The 22,894-nt window shown below is 47.5% G+C and overlaps 1 protein-coding gene across 2 annotated transcripts in view; it reads right to left on the reverse strand.

Moving 5' to 3' along the window:
• Positions 1 to 4,828: 4,828 nt before the first annotated feature.
• Positions 4,829 to 22,894, reverse strand: part of LOC119433803 (receptor-type tyrosine-protein phosphatase mu-like) — a 160,036-nt gene continuing 141,970 nt past the window's right edge. For both annotated transcript variants that reach the window (XM_037701064.2, XM_037701062.2), the window contains 2 exons: positions 20,337 to 20,472; positions 4,829 to 10,186 (listed from right to left, as the gene is read on the reverse strand). In XM_037701064.2, coding sequence (XP_037556992.1) covers positions 10,118 to 10,186; positions 20,337 to 20,472 — 205 coding nt within the window. In that variant the 3' untranslated portion in view covers positions 4,829 to 10,117. The remainder of the gene's footprint in view (positions 10,187 to 20,336; positions 20,473 to 22,894) is intronic.

The following is a 22,894-nucleotide window of genomic DNA, read 5'->3' on the forward strand; positions in this document are numbered from 1 at the left end:
TCCAGTCACACTCACTGGCACTCACCTCCACTCACACATTCCACTCACGCTCACTGGCACTCATTCGCACTCGAACTCACCTCCACTTACATTCGCTGGTACTCACTCGCACTTAACTCCACTCACACTCACTGGCACTTACGCGCACTCACCTCCACTCACTCACCTCCATTCACTGACTGGCACTCACACACACTTGCACTCACCTGCACTCACAGTCACTCACACGCACTGGCACTCACTCGCACTAAACTCCATTCACACTGACTGGCACTCACCTCCACTTACAATCACTGGCCCTCACTCGTACTCGCCTGCACTCACACTCCATGGCACTCGCATACACCTCCTAGAGTCACTGGCATTCACTCGCACTCACCTCCGCTCACACCCACCGGCACTCAACTCCACTCACACTCACTGACACTCACTCCCACTGACATCATTCACTCGACGCTCATCACATTTACTCACCCCATTCACTCGCCCTCACTTCCACTCACACTCACTTGCACTCACCTCCATTGCACTCACCTCCAAGTGCGTGTGAGTGCCTCAAGGGCACTCACATGCGCTTGCACTTAGAGCACTGGACGGGCCGATTTTTGTGGCCCGGGCCCGGCCCGGGCCCGTTTTTACATTGGGCGGCCCACCCGAGCCCGATCAAAACCTTTATGGCGAGACCCGGGCCCGGAAATAATCTACGTTACCCGCCCGGCCCGGCCCGCCACCCGTTTACCTTAGGCATGAGCCCGGCCCGAGCCCGGCTCGAAACCAGCCCGAACCTGCCCCGAGAATGAAAAATACATGTTTTCAGAGTTGAGACGCCCGAGAATAACTCGCTGCACGTTACATGCGCACCAGTAGAAAGCCCAAGCCCGGCCCGGGCCCGGGTCAAAAAGCACACGCCGTGCCCGAGCCCGGCCCGAGCCCATGAAAAAACTGCTCTACCCGGCCCACGGGCCGGGCCGGGCCCGGGCTTTCGGGTAAGCCCGAGCCCGTGCAGTGCTCTACTTGCACTCACCTCCACTCATAGTCACTCACACGCACTGGCACTCACTCGCATTTAACTCCACTCACACTCACTGGCACTCACCTCCACTTACAATCACTGGCCCTCACTCGTACTCGCAGTCACCTGCACTAACACTCCATGGCACTCGCATACACCTCCACTCACATTCACTGGCATTCACTCGCACTCACCTCCACTCACACCCACTGGCACTCACCCGACCTCACCTCCACTTACACTGACTAGCACTGATTCCTACTCCCACTCACACTGACTGGCACTAACCGAGCTCACCTCCACCACACTCTATGGCACTCACTCACAATCACCTCCACTTAAGCTCACTGGCACAAACTTGTACTCGCACTCACTCACTAACCGAACTGACCTCCACTCACACTCCATGGCACTCACTCATAATAACCGCCACTGACACTCGCTGGCACTCACTCGCATTCACCTCCACTCACGCTCACTGGCACTCACTCGCACTCAACTCCACTGGCACTCACTCGCACTCCCCGCCACACACACTCACTGGCACTCACTCACACTGGCACTCCCCTCCACCCACACTCAATGGCACTGACACGCACTCACACTTAACTCCATTCATACTCACTCGCCCTCACCTCTACTCACACTCACTGGTACTCACCTCCGCCCACACTCCATGGCACTCGCAATCACCTCCACTAACGCTCACTGGCACTCACCTCCACTCACTGGCACTAACTCGTACTCACACTCACGGCACTCACCAAACTCACCTCCACTAAATCTCCATAGCACTGGCAATCACCTCCACTGACCCTCACTGGCACTCACCTCCACTCACACTCACTGGCACTCACACTCACTCACCTCCACTCACTCACACTCACCTCCACTCGCACCCCCTCCACTCACACTCACTGGCCCTTACCTCTACTCACACTCACTGGCACTCTATCGCACTCACCTCCACTCATACTCATTCCACTCACCTCCACTCACGCTCACTGGCGTTCATTCGCACTAGAACTCACCTCCACTTACATTCGCTGGTACTCACTCGCACTTAACTCCACTCACACTCACTGGCACTTACGCGCACTCATCTCCACTCACACTCACCTCACTGGCACTCACTCACTCGCACCCGCACTCTTACCGTACCTCCACATACAGTCACTCACACGCACTGGCACTCCCTCACACTAAGCTCCACTCACACTCACTGGTACTCACTCGCACTCAACTCCACTTACACTCACCTCCACTCACATTCAATGGCACTGACACGCACTGACACTCACCATTGCTGGCACTCACTTGCACTCACCTCCACTCACACGCACTCACCTCCACTGGCACTCACTTGCACCCCCTCCACTCAGATTCATTGGCCCTCACCTCTAGTCACGCTGACTGGCACTCTATCGCACTCACCTCCACTCACATTCACGCGTAATAAATCACAATCACCGCCACTGACACTCACTGGCACTCACCTCCATTCACACTCACTAGCACTCGCACTCAGCTCCACTCACACTCACCTCCACTTAAGATCACTGGGACAAACTCGTACTCACCCGCACTCACACTTCATGGTACTCACCCGCATTCACCTCCACTCACACTCACTGGCACTCATTCGCACTGGAACTCACACTCAATGGCATTCGTAATCACCTCCACTGACACTCACTGGCACTCACCTCCACTCACTAGCACTCGCACTCAGTTCAACCCACACTCACTGGCACTCACCTTCACTCGCACACGCTAGCACTCACCTCCACTCACACTCACTGACACTCACCTCCACTCACATTCACTGGCACTCACTCGCACTTGAACTCACTAACACTTGCTGGCACTCACCTTCACTCACACTCACTGGCGCTCACCTCCACTCACACTCACTGGCACTCACCTTCCCTCACACTCACTGGCGCTCACCTCCACTCACACTCACTGGCACTCACTCACACTCAACTCCACTGACACTCACTGGCACTCTCCTCCACTCCCACTCACTGGCACTCACCTCCACTCACACTCACTGGCACTAACTCGCACTCGAACTCACCTCCACTTACACTCGCTGGCACTCACTCGCACTCACCTCCACTCATACTCAGTGGCATTTTCTCGCCCTCACTTTCAATCACACTCACTCACCTCCATTCACTCACTGACACTCACTCGCACCGGCATTGACACAAACTTGCACTCACCTCCACTCCACTCCGTGGCACTCAATCGCATTCACCTCCACTCAGAGAGCCTTGTTTGAATTGTCACTTCAGAAGAAGCTACATGTATTGCTTCTTGCAGGCGCATCCAATTGGCCATGAGATGTGGAAGATTTATTCATCGCTTCGGAGACACAGGCACGCAGAAATGCTTGCTATAAGCGGTTCGAGTTGACTACCCAGAAGTGGTAGTTTCGGCATTTCATTAGGAAGCATTTCATTTCAGTCCCAGCGAAAAAATGTGGAGGACGCTTAAGCTTCACCTGTAAGAGTTTAACGCGATAGCATTAAAAAATCCCTGACTGTTTGTCAGCCTTCCCGGCAGCTTAAGCTTTCTTTTTTTTGTTTTTTTTTTTCACCTTCGCCTTGGCGCGCCACTGCCGAGGAGGCGAGCGCCGTCTGGATGGTGTTTTTGCAAGGAACACCGACCGGGCGCACCGCTTTTGAATGGTACAAATGCTACAAAAAAGGGGTTTGCGTTTGAGTTTACGCGCGACAGAATTATGTGTTCTCGCATATCAAATTACAATCTGACACTCTCATACCTATAGGTTGTGGTTAAGTCGTACTTAACAATTTTTCTGCCGCATTTTACTTTGAGAAATTCAATTAGTTCCTCAGCGCCTCTGCGCACGCGGAGGGCCTGCGCGGTCGGAGTGGATCGGGATGATTTTCTTGGCCGCGGACGCCGAGACCGACGCTGGATTTTCTGCGACACGGGACCCTGAACGCTACCTCATTAAAACGATTAGCACAAGTTACTGGTGGCCGGAGTGGCAAAATCACGGCACGCTTCCTTTGGAAAATGGAATGTGCCACTCCAGCCACCAGTCACTTGTGCTAATCTTTTTCTGCTGGGACTGTACATACGCTGCTCAGCGATTGAAAGACTACTAGGACAGCATGGCAGCCGGTGCCTGTTGTGCTGCCAGAGGACCAAAAGCAGTCACAATGTGTCACAAAGACGTTCATCGTATACCACAATTAACCAGCGCTCAGAAAGCGCCGGCCGCCACGTGCTCTGAATATTGCGTTTCAATCGCTGAACACTGCAGTACATGGACTGCACACGTCACGCGGGGGTTGATTTGACTACCCAGAGGTGCGGGTTTCACGGCTCACTTCGGAGTCAAAGGTCAGAGAGAGAGAGATTCTGGTTGTGAAGTGGAAGATCACTGCAATGGCGTTACACGCAGAACTCTCATCCAAAAGACATCGTGCGAACAGCTAGACAGTTGTGATATGTGCAACTCGCTGTAAGGCAACGCCAAATCTCGTAAAATATACCGGCACCAGCCCGCCACATTAGCGCACTATAATTGTACAACACTTCTTTTCAGCATTTTCTTTACTTCAGTAAACTTGTGAAACTGTATATGACTTTCAATTTATATGACTTTCAATTATATATATATATATATATATATATATGAAGCTCAGGTTTCACAAAAGAGACCTATTGTAAACTTACTAGCATGTCATATTAGCAAAGATTACCTCCCTCTATTGCCAGGTCATCTGTTGGAAATGGCTGCCGATGTAAAGAATGCGAATAATGAGGTCACGTATGAATTGCTTCGTAGAGTTTTATTCTGAGAATCTGCATTTCAGGTGAGAAAACAATTACTGACAAATGCGAAAATCAATATTGGACGTGCTAGTGAAATCTTTATTCACCCTCTTCCCACACATGTCACATCTGTTGCCAAACCATCCCAGCATTTCATTCAGCGTAGAAGGTATGGCTTATGCGTGTTTCGTATGAAATACAAGGTTCTTCCTTTTCATCAAGGAGTGAAGGCATCCCCCAAAGCTGTTCTCCCTCAGACTAAAGCGTTTAAATATATCGATCATGAATGATCTTGTGCGTTGATTCTGCAACAATAATCAAGCAACACGACAACATAGATTCGATTTGGTATCGTACGCAGTGAAATCAATAGGGACAGCGAGTAAGGGAGGTGAACACGCAGGTTAACAAAAGTAAAAAAAAAGTATGCGGGACTAATTGCACACAGCATGACCTACCACAATGTTGAAACACAATTTTCACATTTTAGATTGAGCCTCCTGGCAAACACGAGACAAACCACTGCTTTTGGGCTCAGCTCTTTTGACGTCATAATAGTTGTATGGCTTCGAGAATCAAACTACGAAGCTGTTGAATGTGTATCTCTGTGCGCCTGGGTGGTGTTGCTTAATCTTGTCATGTCGTTAACAATAGCTGGTATAGAGGGAGAACAAAGGCAGAAATGCTGATGCCTTTACTCCGAGAAACACTGTTTTCGATATGTGACATTTTCAGAAACACTTTGTACTCAAGTGACGGACACGAAATACATCATTTGGCCATTGCAGGCACGAAATGAGAATTCATCACATTTTATCATATGCCGCCAAAGTAATACAACATAGAACCTCCTGCACTGCTCGAAGGGTACACTAAAACTGCACTAGAACATAAAAGTATGCGGCGCTTTCATATAAAGACAACGTAGAAAAGCAAAGGGACGAATAGAGGAACACTCATCTTATAGTTCCTATGCGACTTCTCAGATATCGATACTTATCAAGGCAAGCAGATAGTGCGACCACGAACTCCGGCCATATTGCGGTATGCATGGATTAGCACCAGCGATACATAGAGAGAATTCTTACGCAAGCACGAGCGCGCCCGAGTGAGCAATTTAAAAGGTAAATGTGCAGTGCGAGCACCAGAAACAGACAGTGAACATCGGCTCTGTTATTACAGCGGGTCGCCGCCAACCCCGTCGTATGCGATGCGCAGCGGGCGGCAACGGCGGGGGATTTTCTATTCTGGACGAACGAACGTCAAGGCCATTGGGGTCATTTTATTATTGCTCTCGAAGCAGCATTTCTGAAGCTGTGGTCCGTTCACTGTACGTGACGGATTCGTATTTTCAGTTTTCATGCAGGGAACTTCAGTGCAGAGCGATCTAATAAAGATTTCTGTACAAGTAGAATACATGAACTCTCGAAATTACTCAGAGCTGAAAACGGGTCTGAAACAGCACCGAACGTAAGATTTTATGCGCCACGAGGCTCTATTCTGGGCTCCAAAGTTGGCAGAGAACACGTGTTGGCATCTCGGACGCAACAGGAAAGAGTAACGGAGCAATTATTATTTTGCTGTGATTACAGAAACGCTCCATGCACTGGACCGCCGTGATGTGTGGCCCCATACCGAATACACGAATGCAAGAAAATGTAATTACGGCTTTGTGCACGCAAATTTACGGACCAATGATGAATTCGCTGGAAGTAGCATGCGGTAAGATCATGGGCAGGAAATAACTTAATCATTGCTTTGTTGAACTGCCGCAAGCATTAGCAATTAAGTCATTGTAATTAAGTCGTGGGCCCTTTTTCATTTACTGACCTTTTAGTGTGGCCTACTTACCTAAGCATTTACTTCGCATCGCACATCCAAACATTTCCCGCTATCCTGTGAACTGGCTGAGTAATAGATTTTCAAGTGCTGTCTTACACTGCTTACATTCATGTTTCAAGTACACTCAGTCACCTAAAAAAATGTAGGCACACAGTAAACTTTTGCTTGGATCTGAATGAACATTTCAAATTGCATTTCTTTAACTGGTCTTTCAATTACAATATCACATATTTTGGTTTGTTTTGACACTTCTATTCGCCCTGTTGCACCTGACAACAACATAGCCAGGTGAAAAGACATTTGACGTAGAGCAAAAAAAAAAAAGAATTGAAACATAGTGTTGGTAACTGGCACTAAAAGATGCAGGTGTCGCACTTAAAGCAACCACATGATAATGCGTGCGTCAGGTTGAACATCCTAGTAAGCATGCACAAGTGCAGTGACGCCGGGTCTTGTCCTCTGCCATTAAATTGTTCGGGCGCACCAGACCTACGTTGTGGTGAAACGAAGTTTACTTGCAGGAGCACACAGCCATTTTTGCAAAGCAGCCTCACGTTTGTTTAACCGGCGGATTCCTCACCCTGAGCCAAATGGAATGCGCCGACTCGAGCAAGCTTCGAGGAAGTCATCGGGAAAGTAGGTAACGTGAGCAGACACGCCAATAATATGTCGGTGCACGACGTTTGTGTTGTCTGGTTCTTTTCTTACCTTACCCCCCCCCCCCCCCTCTTCCCTAACCTTACCTTCTTTGACGATGAATCCGTACCAACCAGCTCTACTTTCTGTAGTTTTGAGGGAGTGCCAAGCTTGACGAGAGGGCCCGAAACATTCCACCTCAGCCAAAAAAAGAAAAGGTTTGCTGGCAGTTCAAGGTGGTCAATCCATGGACGCTTTACATACGACATAAAAAACCCGGTTTAGCTTTCCTAACGTCCATACGCTTTTGAAAACGAATGAAACGCCGTGCTCACCTGAGCGACTTCACCCACTAGCGCGAGTGTAAACGCGCTGTTTGATAGCTGCCATCACGGTTGCGTAGCAGCACTGGGCTTTGTTTCCGAGTGCGCCCAGTGAAAGCGATAAGGGTCGGTCGTATACCATAGACGCAATGAAACGCATGAGTAGTCATGACTGCATGTGCAGAAGCTCTCGGGGGTTTTGCAACACTGAAAAAGTGAAAACTTAAGGATTACGCATAGAAAGACAGACAAAAGCATCCAACCCAGTTTGCTCTGCGGGTGCGCCTTATTTGCCTGCCCTCGTAGCGCAATAAATGAAGAGAAGTAGGCTACTGCGGACGATAGACCTCACAAGCAGTGCGTGACTCTTTTTTTAACTATCGTACACCACTCCATAATTGCATCTAAATAGAGTAACATCGCATGGGACCGGCTAAATGGAAGGAAACAGTGTGTGCCCTGTTACTCTATTTAGTTACAACACGTCCGAACCTGCCCAAGCAAATGTCTTTTCACCTTTCTGATTCCATCAATAAAATTTTTTTAAATAGCGCTCTCACTAGATATACACATGATTACCGCTTCTTAAGTGCTTTTTTTCTTTGTGTTTGGAACACCCAGGAGTTATATATGTCAACGAAGATGAAGATCTTCGTTGAAATATATAACTCCTGGGTGTTTTGTTTAGTACCAATATTGATCTGGTGAATGTAGTTACTAAATTATGAGGCTTCCTAGTGCAGGTTACACACCACCTAGTGGAAGCAAGGCTGCGACGTGCTGTACGTGGACGTAGTGAACAAGAGGATGTGTACTGCATAATTCCAGTCCTTCCCTTCGTTATAGCGCAAGACATTTCGATATTTGCAGATCTCAGTCAAACAAAAAGCTTTAAAACTCTACTGCATTCTCTGCACGCTTTATTGGGAAGATGGTACGGCAAGCTTTTTTCCTATTGGCCCCAGCGTATACACGGAATAGAATAGACGGTTCAGCTGCCTAATTTCTCGACATAAGGTCACTGCGACATCGTATACCCGACACTTTATTTCAAACAGGCACGCAGGACTTGTGGCAATGATGCAGCCTGCACATCATTGAGATTCAATGCCTAAATCATCGCAGCCAAGGGCACAATGTGCGATAAGATCTGACGCGATTATGTTCAGATGATATGAACGTTTCTAATCTGATCAGTAGAGATTAACAGCAACTCCAGATTTAGAATACACACACCTGAAGTCAGCCAACCTCGTGAATCTCCTTTTTTTGCTAAAACCTAAACAAAATAGGAGGCAATCTCGAATGAAGAAAACAATAACTGGATCTGGCAGTGAATTATACAGGCGCATCTAAACATAAATTCTTGTCGTAATAAACATAAACAGCTAAAATCATCACAAGTAGCAAAGGGGTTTCTCAGTGCTGTGTGAACTTTTTATGTGAATGCGTCAATGAAATAGTCGTCACTCGTGCTGCGATTTTGCATAACGTGAATCAAAATGTAATAAATGTACACCTAAGAAGCTATCTACAGGTTCACAGGCAAATGAAAGTATCAACGAAGCTCACAATTACAAACTCCCATGTTAACTTTCATTGCAGGAGAGTGCAAAATTGAGCGATGTCGTTGGCATTCAACATAGTAAACCACCCATATGATGAAATAAACGAATCTCTGATATACACACGTGCGAACAGATGCAAAAATATCCGATCCCATCGTAAAAGATGACTTGTGTGAATCCATATTGTAAAGCAACAACACATGAAATTCATCTCCACATTTCATAATCCATTCGTTGGCCTTTAACAGTTCCTGCGCACCAGAACCTCACATCAATGAACTTATATATAGAGATCCAAGTCTATCTGATGGAGCAAGCGTGTGCGTGATAAAGCGTTAAGGTTAAACTGCATGGTAAAAAATGCAAGTGGTGTTTACGGTACGAGCATTTTGTCTTCATTTCAAGAAATAAATTAAAGAAGTGTTGAAGATGGGAGGCTCAGAATTTATGTGCTCCGAATTTGGCCTTGGCGATGCAGCTAGTAGCAAAGTACTAGCGGCTTCGCTGGGCCACAATACAGGAGACATAAGCAAGAATCAGAGTTATTCAGTGATGTGCTTTGGGTTCAGTCGTCCTTCAATAAAATGACGCGCGTATATGTCTAACTTCAGGGTGGACACAACGTTCGGACAAACAATAAACAGCCGACGCCTACAGTACATAAAGAAGTAAGTCACAATAAAAACAATCTAAAGCAGTTTTAGATCACAGAAATGCATCTTGGAGACTCGGCAAGAAAATATGAGAACAATCAGGAAGTGATTATTCAAGAAATGGTAGCAACACCGGCTACCGTTTTCCTTCCCAAAGGCCTCCGGGTTCTTGGGCATTTTGGTAGCCTCGAAGAATCGGGGCTAGAAGGGGGCGGCCATCGCAAGGGACGGAATGGATGTCAGCAAAGGAACTTGCGCCTTCTTGGATCAGCGAAGTTTGCTGTGCTTGGGAGCAGCCAATGCGCAGGCCACTTCGTAGAGTAAGCGGTACTGGTTCTGCAAGAAGGTATATTGCAGATTAGAGTACAATACGAAAAGAAAAAATGGGCCCTATATCTGCTTGCTTCGGTGCAAATGACGTCGTAAGACGATAGTCTTCTGCCGCCCCTGATGCGTAACACCCTCTCTTCTCTGCCCTACCACCCCTCACGCTCTTCCCCTCCCCTCTCACTCCTTCCAATGATGGATGCAATGGATGATGATGATGTATGGTGTTTAATGGCACAAGGGCCAGGTATGGCCAAAGAGCGCCAGACCAGTGTTCAGGAGTTGACAATGGAGCAATGAATTGCGAAAGGTAGATGTGTCGTGGCTGTAAAAGGGCCTAAAAACAACCGCTGTAAAATGCGTAAAATGTATAGGTAATAAAACTATGGCAATGGCTAATGAGGTACACTACGATCACGAAACAACAAATTGCAAGGTAATTACGTTAGGCGAAAATATATCACAGATAAATCTTTTTAAAAAGCACTACTGCCTTGACAGACCCTTTGAAAACGTAAGGGCCTGGAGGCGCGTGCTATGCAAAACTACTATCGCGACGACATCCTCTGGAGAGAGGATGCGCTACAAAACTATTGGGCAAATTACATGCAATACTACATCGCTCAGAAAATCCAGGACAGCCTTATTGTCAAATAGAGATTAGTCGCCAAGAAACATAGCCGGATGGAGAGGGCGACGGTACTGGCACGCTAGAGGAAAGTGCCTTTTTCTCTCTGTTTCGGCTTCCCTGCACTCCACGAGGACGTGGAGCACGGTAAGCCTCTCTCCACATCTACCACAGGTTGGCGGGTCATTTCCCGTTAAGAGAAAATTGTGGGTGCCGTATGTATGTCCTATTCTCAGACGAGAGAATAGGACATTAGTTCTTCATACTTTCGTAACGGGATGCCAGGGACCTATCTGTGGCTTAACTAAGTGGAGCTTATTGTTCGTTTCGGCATCCCACAAGCGCTGCCAGTGGCTTCGAAGTTTCTTTCTCAAGTAGGGCTTGAGATCTGTGGCAGGGATTGAAGCGGTAGGGTTAAGCGCTCGCGATGTAGTTGATGTGGCCATTTCATCAGCTAGAACATTGCCCTCGATGCCTCTATGGCCAGGCACCCAGCATATAATAATATGCTGGTTAGACAGGTGTGCTTTGCACAGAGCAGAATACAGTTCAATAAGTACAGGGTTTTTCTGTCTATGTAGAGTCATGACGGCTTTTACGACGCTTAGGGAGTCTGTAATTATTATTGATCTTTTGAGTTTTGATTTGCCTATACTCTTCACAGCCAATAAAAGTGCATAGGCCTCAGCCGTAAAAATGCTTGTTTCCGGGTGCAGTACATCGGACTCGGAGAACGATGGGCCGACTACTGCATAAGATACCCCTGTATGTGACTTGGAAGCGTCGGTGTAAAACTGAGTACAGGACGAGTACTTGAACTGAATTTCTAGAAAATGCATCCGGATATGTGCCTCTGGAGCATCTTTTGTGACCTCTACAAACGAAGTATCACACTCTATGAGTTGCCACTGCCACGGTGGCACTGGCTTTGCTGGGGCCATCAGAGTATTTTCAAGTAGTGGGATGTCCATTTCTTCATGTGATGAGTAGTGCGCGACACAATGCGGTGACTTTTGTGGTGCGCGACACGGTGCGGTGATGCGCGACGGTGATATTTGTGGTGTACGACAAGGTGCGTTACATTTCAAACAAGAAGCAGACGACAAGGAGAGCGCGCGCCGCTCTACCGCGCCGCGCCGAAAACGACGACGCCGAAGACCGTCCGGCGCGTGAACACGCGGCGCAAGAAAAGAAATCAAAAGAAATAAAGCCAATCCAATCGCAAAAGAACACGGGGCCTCGAGCAGCCAATGAGAAATCGACGAATCGACCAGAGCAGCAGAAAAAGGAGCCGCGCTGGCAGTAGGGGGAGGAGTTCCAGAAGCGGCACCAGGACAAGGTCGGCCACCGGATCGGGAGTTGAAGACGGCCGTCGGGTTCCGGACCCGAGCCGTGCACCAGGACTTCACCCGGCCGGGGCCTCCTGCCAACCCATTCCTGGGCGCCGCCACTCCATCCATTCAAGAACTGCTGCCCGAGGCCGGCGAGCGTCTGCGCCCGTGGGCAGAACGAGAGCAGTCGGGCTACGGGCCCGAGCTCCACGACCAGCTGCCCGGCCAGGACGCCGCCGCCGTCAACCCCTGCTGCCAAGCCGCCTGCCTTCCCGGGCATCTTCACTCTGCCCGATAATCGACTGCTGCTAGCCGAGGCCGGTGAGCGTCTGCGTCCGTGGGCAGAACGTGAGCTGTCGGACTACGAGCCCGAGTGCCACGATCAGCTGCCCGACCAGAACGCCACCACCGTCGACCCGTGCTACCGAACCGCCTGTCATCTTCCTCCGAGCCAGAGCTGCCACGCTCTGGCAGCCTGTACGACGCTCCGACACAACGTCTTTTGGTGAGACCAACACCGCTTATCTCGTCGTCTCGTCTCCGCTTCGCCGCGTTGAGACTGTAGTGCATATGCACACCCGCAGCCTGCCCGAACTTGCCTCATAACATTAGCGTTCCAGCTACGTGTTTCCATGTTATCTTTGTGTGTTTGTTTTTATGGGTTAATTTTCAATTCTAGTTTCATTAAAAGTTTGTTTGTGTTTTTCCCAACCAACGGCTTTGTCCTCGATTAGGTTCTGGGAGGCTCCGCCTCAGAGAACCGCCAAAAACATTAACACAAAAGAACCTGCTCATCACACTTCACTAGTTTTTAAAATTAAATTATGGGGTTTTACGTGCCAAAACCACTTTCTGATTATGAGGCACGCCGTAGTGGGGGACTCCGGAAATTTTGACCACCTGGGGTTCTTTAACGTGAACCTAAATCTAAGTACACGGGTGTTTTCGCATTTCACTAGTTTTTCTTACACATAGTGAAAAGGGTTCTCTTACTGTCGGCCGGTTATTAAAGAGTGTGGAACTGGTCATATCATTTACGGTTGAGAAGGACGGATGTTCCGGGTTCGAATTTACTTTCAGGAAATAGGTGAGGCTTAAGGATGAACGTTGCATATCAAGCGACCACAAGTCCGCCTCTAAATACAGGCTTGCCACAGAACTTGTCCTGAAGGCACCAGTGGCTAGGCGGATGCCTAGATGGTGTACAGGATCCAGCATCCTTAGGGCGCTTGGCGTAGCGGAATGGTACACTATGGCGCCGTAATCTAATCTTGTGAGTATGAGGCTCTTGTACAAATTTAAAAGACACTGTGTGTCACTACCCCAAGCGGTGCGTGACAACACTTTTAGAATATTCATTGTTTTCATACACTTGTTTCTTAGATACCGTATGTGTGCCACAAATGTAAGCTTCGTATCTAGAATCATACCTAAAAATTTATGTTCTGTTTTTACGTGCACGCATTCTCCCTGCAACTCAATGTCAGCATTGGGGTGCAGACCCCTCTTTCTGGAGAACAGGACGCAGGTGGTCTTTTGTGGGTTAAGGCTAAATCCATTCTCGTCTGCCCACTTAGACACCTTGTTCAGACCAAGCTGAATCTGCCGCTCACAGACTGCGAGATTGCACGAGGCGAAACCTATCTGTACATCATCGACGTATGCAGAATAAAACATGTTTCTTGGGATATACAGATGCAAAGAACTCATTTTTACGATAAATAGAGTGCAACTGAGCACCCCACCCTGTGGCACTCCAGTTGCCTGCACAAAAGGTCTTGATACAGCATTTCCCACACGAACACGGAAAGTGCGATTAGATAAATAACTTTCTATGACATTTAACATGTTACCACGTATACCAACGTGCGAGAGGTCTCTAAGTATTCGAAACCGCCACGTCGTATCGTAGGCTTTTTCTATATCAAGGAATACAGAGAGAAAGAACTGTTTATGGACGAAAGCTTCACGAATTTGCGTCTCAATGCGTATCAAATGGTCGGCGGTGGATCGACCTTCTCGAAACCCGCATCGGTACGGGTCAAGCAATTTGTTTGATTCGAGAAAATGTATTAGTCGGCGGTTAATCATTGTTTCGAACAGTTTGCAGAGGCAGCTTGTTAGTGCTATAGGGCGGTAACTTGAAGCAGACGATGGGTCCTTGCCCTGCTTCAGTATAGGAACGACAATGACCTCTTTCCAGGCAGAGGCGATCTTGCCGGAGGTCCATATAGCATTGTATAGGTAGAGGAGAGTTTTCTTTGTTTCATGAGGAAGGTGGTTCAGCATTTTATAAGCTATGCGGTCAGAGCCTGGCGCAGACTTGTTGCAACAACTAAGTGATGCATACAGCTCAGCAATGCAAAATGGCTGGTTGTATGCCTCGTTTCCGGTACTTTTTCTTTCTAGTTTCTGTTTTTCTGTTTTTCTTGTGCCTTTTAAATGTTTGGGAATAATGAGATGAGCTGGCCACATGTTCAAAATGTGCTCCCAGGCAGTTAGCTTGGTCTTCCAGACTATGGCCTTGTGTGTTTACCAACGGGACTGAATAAGTTTGTAGACCTTTTATCTTATTAACTTTCTTCCAGACTCTGCCCTCGTCTGTATATGAGTTTATGCCTAATGAAAACTTTTTCCAACTTTCTCTCCTGGCCTGTCGGCGCGTTCTTCTGCCCTCCGATTTAATTTTCTTAAAATTGACAAGATTTTCCGCAGTTGGGGAGTCGCGTAGCAACCCCCACGCTTTGTTCTGTTTCCTACGAGCGTTCCGACATTCCTCGTTCCACCATGGGACACGGCGTTTGCAGGTCGCACCATTCATTTCTGGTATACATTCAGTAGTGGCATTGATTATGAAAGATGCAAGATACTCAACCGCAGCATCAATTCCCAGCAAAGATATGTCAGGCCACGAGATACCACTTGTAAGACTTTTGAATTTCTCCCAATCTGCCGTATCGAACTTCCACCGGGGAGCTTGTAGTGGAGGTTCGTTTTGTAGTGGTGATCTCAGCAGTATGGGGAAGTGGGCACTCCCGTAGGGATTTTTTATAACTTCCCATTTAAGTTCAGGAAATATAGACGCAGAAGCTACACTGAGATCAATGCAAGAAAAAGTTTTGTTTGCGAGATTGTAGTAGGTGGGTTCCTTCTTATTCAGGAGACACACACCAGAGGAGAAAAGAAATTGTTCGATTAGGCGTCCTCGCGCATTGATACGCGTGTCGCCCCACAAGTTGCTGTGTGCATTCAAATCGCCAAGAACGAGGTAAGGTTCTGGTAATTCATCTATAAATGACTGAAATTCATGCCTGTGTAAAGGATAATGTGGGGGTATGTAGAGCGAGAAAATGGTTACGAGTTTACCCAGAAGTACAGCAAGAACGGCTACCGCCTCAAGTGCCGTATTGAGTGGAAGTTGCTGACAGGCTACATTTCTGTTGAGTATGATGGCCACACCACCAGAAGATGCGGCAGAATCCTCGCAATCTCTTCGGAAAACAATATTCTGATGTAGGAAGTTGGTGTTTCTGGAGTTTAGGTGTGTTTCTTGAACACACAGCACCTTTGGATTAAATTTATTGATAAGTTCTTGGATGTCGTCTAGGTTGTGCATTAGTCCCCTAACATTCCAGTGCATTATTGTGTTCATGTTGGAGGAAAATAAAAGGTGCTGTGTGTCTCAAAAGGGATGAGCGTGAGTTTACTTTACAGGGCCTTTGTCAGGCCCTGTAATTGGCGTTTTGTCTTTTTTGGAGCGGTCGAGAGAACCTCGCCGCTTCTTCGACGCTACCTGTGCCGTTTGGCTTGGACTGGTGTCCATAGCCTCTTGCGAGGCACTGGACACCCGCTCCAGAGAGCGATGTGTGCGTCGCGTAGACTTCGTCTCGTGCGACGAAGTCTTCGTATCCACCGGGCCGGAGGTCGAAAGGACCCCTGTGGCCTCTGCGGTGCCCTGGTTGCTGCCGGAGCTTGTAGATGCCACTGGTGTGGACACTTTGAGAGATGGCAGGGCAGCGTTGGCTGCTCCCACCTTAGGGGCGGGTGGCGTTAGCCTCGGCACGCTAGGCGTGGTCCGGCCTGCCGCCAGAGGCCGTTGTGGTGCCGCCCCCCGTTGCACCACTTCGGAGAACAATGTTTTGAGTGAGAATAATGATGAGATCCGTTGTCGAGCTTCACGGAATGTTATATTCTCCTTAACATTTACTGTAATTTTTCCTTTTCTTTCTTCCAGGCTGGACAAGCTCTGGAGTATGCAGGGTGACTGCCGTCGCAGTTCGCACAATGTAGCTCATCATTATTGCAGTCGTCAGCAGAGTGAGTGGTTGTGCCGCACTTTGCGCAAATAAGCTGCCCTCTGCAGCTCTGGGATGCGTGACCAAATCTCTGACATTTGAAGCAACGTCGCGGGTTTGGAATATAAGCTCGAACATGAAGTTTTACATAGCTGGTTTCGAGAGTCTCAGGTAAGGTAGTTGAGTTGAAAGTGAGTATTAAATGCTTTGTTGGGATTTCGATGTCATTCCGCCTGATTTTGATGCGCTGCACGTGGATTACGCCTTGGTCCTTCCATCCATCCAGGAGTTCTTCTTCATTCAATGTCATTCATCTGATACATCTGATACCACGCCTTTCACTGTGTTCATAGTTCGATGTGCGCTCACAGAAACAGGTATGTTACCAAAAGCTACGAGGTGTGCGAGTTTGTTGTGTTGTTCCTTGTCTTTTAGTTCGAGGAGCAAATCTCCACTTGACATCTTTGTTACCTTATAACCAGCTCCAATGGTCTCTTTTAGGCACTTGGCCACAAGAAATGGGGAAATTGCTCTAGCTTTCGTAGATGACTGCTCACAGTGAAGGACGTGGAATTTCGGGAAAGTTCTTTTGTTTTTGGGCCAGAATAGCGAGGTTGTGTCGGTGCGTACCCTTTTCGAGGCACGATCGGTAGAAAAGGGGTTTGAGGATCCCATGGAAAGAAGTGATTTGTTCGGCAACGGCGTCTACCACCCACCACGGAGCCCAACAAGGGGACGTGGCAGAACATATAAACACGTCTGCACAGCGCCAGCAGTATGCCGTTACTATAACCCAATATGGTATACCCAAGGTAGGACAGCCACACCAGGTTAACCCTTGCCGCCAGGAAAAGTCGAAGTGAATAGAAAAGATGAGAAAACAGGAAAGGTGAAAAGCGGGAGAAAAGACGAAGATTGGAGAGGAAGACGGGAAAAGGCGACTGCCGATTTCCCCCGGGTGGGTCAGTCCGGGGTGCCGTTCTATGTGAAGCAGAGGCCGAAGAGGTGTGTTGCCTCCGCCGGGGGGCCATAAAGATCCGAACACCCAGCATCGGCTCAGCCCCCAGGATCCTTCTTTCCCCAGACACGACTAAGCCGCGCACGTCTACACGCGGGAGGGTCCAACCCTTATGTGCTCGGGTCCGTGGTGTCGCAACACACCAAACGCCTGCTTACGCAGACGCCCTGCAGGGGATGGATGCAATGGAGGTTTTGCTGAACTCAATTATAATTTCCCGCGTGCGCCCTGCTCTCGCGCCATCTGTTGGGACCTTTTATTACTGTTGGCTTAAAGCTGGCTACAGAGCCGCGGCTCCAGTCGGCTTGTTTTTAATACATAGCATCTCTTCGACACTATTTCTAACGTGTTTATTTTTCATTTACTAAGTAAAAACCAGTCCAATGTATATTCTTAATTAAATGAACGCTGCGGATCCCAGTCATGTACATATATTTTGCCTCACATAAGCCTGAGGTTTCCTTTGTGCTGTATAATGTTGACGTGTATGACCCCGTGCCCCCAGTGCTAGTAGCTTGCTTGGAGAGGAAAGGTGGGGAGGTTAACCAGACGCACGTCCGGTTTGCTACAAAACTATAGAAGAGTGGAATAAACTAAATTAATAAATATTTGACGGTACAAATGCGCGCATCATTTTTGTAAGGATGTTAGAATCACTTATTGTGTAATTTTAATTTCGTGTTTATTTATTTGCATGAAAGAACTGTATTACGCTGTTTGTATGCTGTTTATATGCTCTTTGTATATTTTGGTTTCAGTGTTGGGAAAATGCCCACCCATGTAACGCAGCCCGAAACTCACAGTATTGACAATAAGTAAATGAATGAATTAATTAATAAATCGGTTGTGCATATTTTACGTAAAATATGCGATCATTTCTAAGGTATTGTTAAAGAAATGAATGTTGGGGAAGCCATTAGTAATAAATGAAAAATAATTTACGATTTAGATAAGAAGGAAGTGCTGCTGGGCTAGCTGGTGCATGGCTGCAAATAAATAATTTTAACGTGAAACAGACGACCCCGATAGGAGCACACACAGACTTCTGAATGTTTTTTGTGGTCGATTGTAAAATGTTATTCGCAGTTGTGATCGGCGCAGTGACTCATGACAAAACTTGGCCTTGCTGCTCCACTTAGCTTGCGTGAACAACACATTCTAGTTCAGAAAGAATATCTACACTCTGCTCATTATTGATTTGATTATCTGAATTTAATTACTGCCAAGCCTGTTTATGAAACACCAACATGAGATGAATTGAGGGGCATTCATGTGATCAACATGCTAAAAAAAAAACGAAGCATTTCGAGGCTTATCTCACCTCCGAACAATAAATCGACATCTATGTTGCATGCATTTTCTTCCTTTGACACTCTGTGCTCGCTACTTTGCTGTCATGAATGCTGTGTCATGCCTTCTGTGATTTAGAAGGCGCGCAGCGTTAAGGAAAAGAAAGGCACGCATTATAGATGGCAATTACTAGGGCTATTTTTTTTTGCCTACACTCGCTACACGAGTCTACGCATGCGCAAGTGTGAGGTAGTCTGGGAAGTCGCCATTTTGTTTAGTCGGTGTAGAAAAGGTGTAGCTCTGCCCACTTGCACAAAAACATTTTTTTAGCAGAAGTGTAGCAAGAAAACTACTTTCTACCCCGAAGCTTTGATGAGTGTAGGCAGCAGAGGTCATACAAACAGGCTGGCGTTGCAAACGCGTGCCACCATTTTGTCTGCGACTGTCAGCGCTGTCGGTATACATGAAGCCTCGCTGCAGGAACGGCAGCGAAGTTTTGGCGTGACCGTGTGTCACAGAGGAAGGCGAGCTAACCTTCCAAGAAAAAAAAAATTGGCCGACAATTACTGCACTCCCTAATGCAAAATTTGAGCACAGCTCTATACGTGTCTTCATTTCGCAACATAATGGCTGGTGCGGACAATCTGTCTCGTGCGGCACAATGCAGGCGGAGCAAAGTATGGCGCGACTGCATCGCTAATTGGGAGATCGCGAGAGGCAGCTCGTGGGTGAAGCATGGGCGCGTATCACAGCAGCCGCCATAGACATGCCTCCGCTCATGCAGAGCTTTGTTTCCTTATATTGTGTCGTTGAATGCGCTCGCCGCATGCCAACGGTGAACAGACGACTGCGCGCTACTCTGGCGCCATTTCGTAGCGGTCGTCGCCCGTCTTGCGCGGCAGTACGCTTTTCTTCTCACACTTTCGCTATACCGACGGTCCTCCTCCGCTCTCCTCCTCGTGCTCTCCTCGCTATCAACGTCTTTCATTGCCTGCTGCGCTCTGCGTTCGCTCTTTCATTCTTCGCTGCGCTCGTTCGCTCGGTTACGCCGAGGGACAGCGCTGACGCTCAACACAGGAACGGGCGCCTCAGAGCTGCGCTTGAATAAAATGATCTTTTTCACGGATAGTGTGCACAGGCTGTTTCAGGTTCAGCACTGTATTATATGGATCGAGAAGTTGCATAGAGTGTGGTGAGCATTAGTGATAAATTTAGCGACAGTTTGTCTATATTTGTTACTGAAAGGAAACTCGTACATCAGCTTTTAGTGCTCAGGCATATATACTCGGCCAGTGGGTACCAAGTGCGATGTCTAGCGCTTTTCCTCTGCTGATGCGGAAGACGACACGCAGCCTGTTCCGACTGACTGCAGTCCAGTCAGCCAAGGGTAGCACAACACGTCATAGCCTCTGCCCAGCATTGCACTGGTCTGCACAAGCCTGCACGAAGTGTAGGTAAAACAATAGCCCTATTGTTTGGGGACGAGACAAGCCTCAAAGGGCGTATGAGAGTCGAGGACCGTGAGACAGCTGGTGCGCCTCTCTGAATAAGCGTGCATTGAGAGGCTATGCGTGTATAGCTCGGTCTCCTCACGTACCAGGCACGGCAGAAAGGTGGGCCTGTGCTGTCGCACTGTGCGGGCGGCCATGAGGATGTCGGCGTGCCGCTCGGCCTTCAGCTGCTCTGCCAGGAAGGACGCCGCGCAGAAGAGACCAGACGCGGTGGCTCCGTTGCTGCGATACGAGAACAAGACTGTAGCTGTGCTTCTCTCTCGTGCGCTCTGGAAAGCCAACAAAGTGAGTCTCCCCCATTTCATTATCTCTTTTTGCCACACAATGGGAGACAGGCATACTTCTCCAACCTTCTTTTCCAGTGACCATTTTCCACAGGTTAACAAATGTTACAAAGTTATCGCACAGCGCAAGACGCACTTTCCTGTATCGGAGCTTTTTCAAATGTTGTCGCCGATTCTATAGCGCAGGAACCTTGTCTAATCAGATTTCATGCACGACGCAAATAGTGTTGTTTATTCTAAAAGGTATGTGAGCCCGTGCGATTACGCTGGAATCTACAAGTCATGTAAATAGCTGACGTGCTCAACCCGTAGTTAAAATTTCAAAAACCGACGACTGTGTTCATCATTATCATAGTGCTTTCAGTATCGCTCGTTTTTCTGGACCCAAGTTAACCCAATAACGATTTAAATTCGTGACCCATAGTTTTGGTACTGTGTAATTCTTCACCATCCCTACAATGTGACAATATATTGGCGATTAATTACTGCCTGCGTACATTTGCATTATGTGGCTTCCTGCGCAGCGCTTAATGGCGCATGTTTCCTCAGATTTCTTGCCGAAAGAGTGCCCCCTGAAAGCGATGTCCGTGAACGTGCAAGCCATGAATATGGCTCCATGTAGCAGAGCAGGCTCCGTTTTTACATTCCGCGAATCAATATGTGCTTCCACGTAGAGGTGTCAATGCGCACAGTATCAAGTAGCTAAATGTCGAAGCTGCAGGACACAACGCTGGGAAGTTACTGAGGAGCCTTTACACTACCATGGCGCTATCACCAACGCTAACTTGCTTAAGCGTGCTTAGGTCTCTGCATAAAGACAAACATTGAGCACTCAAACATGGGTAAGCGAGCCCTCAGACCGCATGTGCACACAAATTAGTAAAATTTGAACACCTTACTAGAGATTTCACATTGCACTTCCCTATAAAAGGACGTCATATCCTAATTACTGTAATACACTTCTTTAACATGCTGATATACGATGTCTTGTTAGGTAAGACATCTATTTTCTGTGGTTGGAAGTACTGCTTTATCTGTCCATTTTTAGGCATATCAGGGGCGCGTTTATGAATAACGTTCTCGTATCCCTGAAACTTCCGTCATACGAGCTTCTACATGGGGTCTGCTGTCTGGACATGACACCAAAGCCAACTCTGCCTACCTTGTATCTGCAATGCCTGAAGATGCGGAACTTTGTCATCCCGCCAAAACAACAAGCTCATGAGCGAAAATATTGTCATAATGTACGACATCGTCTCTATGTTCCCGTTTGCATAAAATATTGTCGGGCCATGGTAGGGAATGTAGTTTTTGTTCTGAGAAGTTAAGAAATAAATATGTGCGATGCAGATCTGCTGTCGTGTACAGGTTACCACTGTCATGCGGGAACGTTTATATGGACCAGACTGGTCGATGTGTGAACATCAGATTAACGGAGCACTTGTCATCAGTAAAAGGTACGGGGGGTTTGCATTTGCAGGCTCATTGAAGAGAGTGTGGGTGCCAACCGATAGAAAGAAATACAGATTCTTTGTTGTGGCATAAAGATCAAACTATGATATTGATAGGGAAGGGGCAAGATGTATTAGTAAGCCGTCCGTTGCTCTTAGTAATAAAGAGTTAAGATTTTTGCAAGCCAGTATTTCACAGCAGCTTGAGTTTGACAAAGATAGTATTTTGTTGGGTTGCACTCGTTTTTTTTTTTTTTTTTTTGATGACGCTATGGTTTATGCCTCGTGTGGTTCTACACGTCACCCGAATGGTTAATGCTGCGCGTGTACAGTCGCTTTTTATCGCCCTGTTGGCCATGGTGTATAAATGTGAATTTTCCTTTAAATAAAGTTCAGTTGTGAATCAGCGCCAGTGTCGTGTTCTTCCTTGTGTCCTTGTCTACCCAGCGCTGTTATTTTTTTTTCCACACATGAATTCCCACCATCTCGCCCAAGTGTCTCTTCTAGTACTTAACACGAGTACTTGAAGGAATTTGACGCTGAGGTTCTAGAAATGACGACAGAATTATAAAGGTATAATTTGGCGCATTTCATCTTTCCAAGGCTTATTTCCTGAAAACTAATCTTGCAAACGATGAAAGGGGGTTCGTACACCCTTTTTTTTTTCAGAACTATTGTTCATTCACCAATTGGATGGCAGACAAACGTGCATGTCCTATGGGTTCTCTAAAACAAACTAGCTTTTTTTCTCTTTGAAGGTAGCAGTTCAGTCACCTGACCGAATGGTTGAACAGTCTAGTTTAAGAAAAACAATGATTAGGCGGGAGGCGTGAAACAAGGTTAGGGCAGTGCAGCTCAGCTCCCCCTAGGTAGAGTTCAAAAGTGCAAGTGTCTCGATCTAGGTAGCTG

This window comes from Dermacentor silvarum, chromosome 11 (assembly GCF_013339745.2).
Source record: "Dermacentor silvarum isolate Dsil-2018 chromosome 11, BIME_Dsil_1.4, whole genome shotgun sequence".
Taxonomy (NCBI): Eukaryota; Metazoa; Arthropoda; class Arachnida; order Ixodida; family Ixodidae; genus Dermacentor; species Dermacentor silvarum.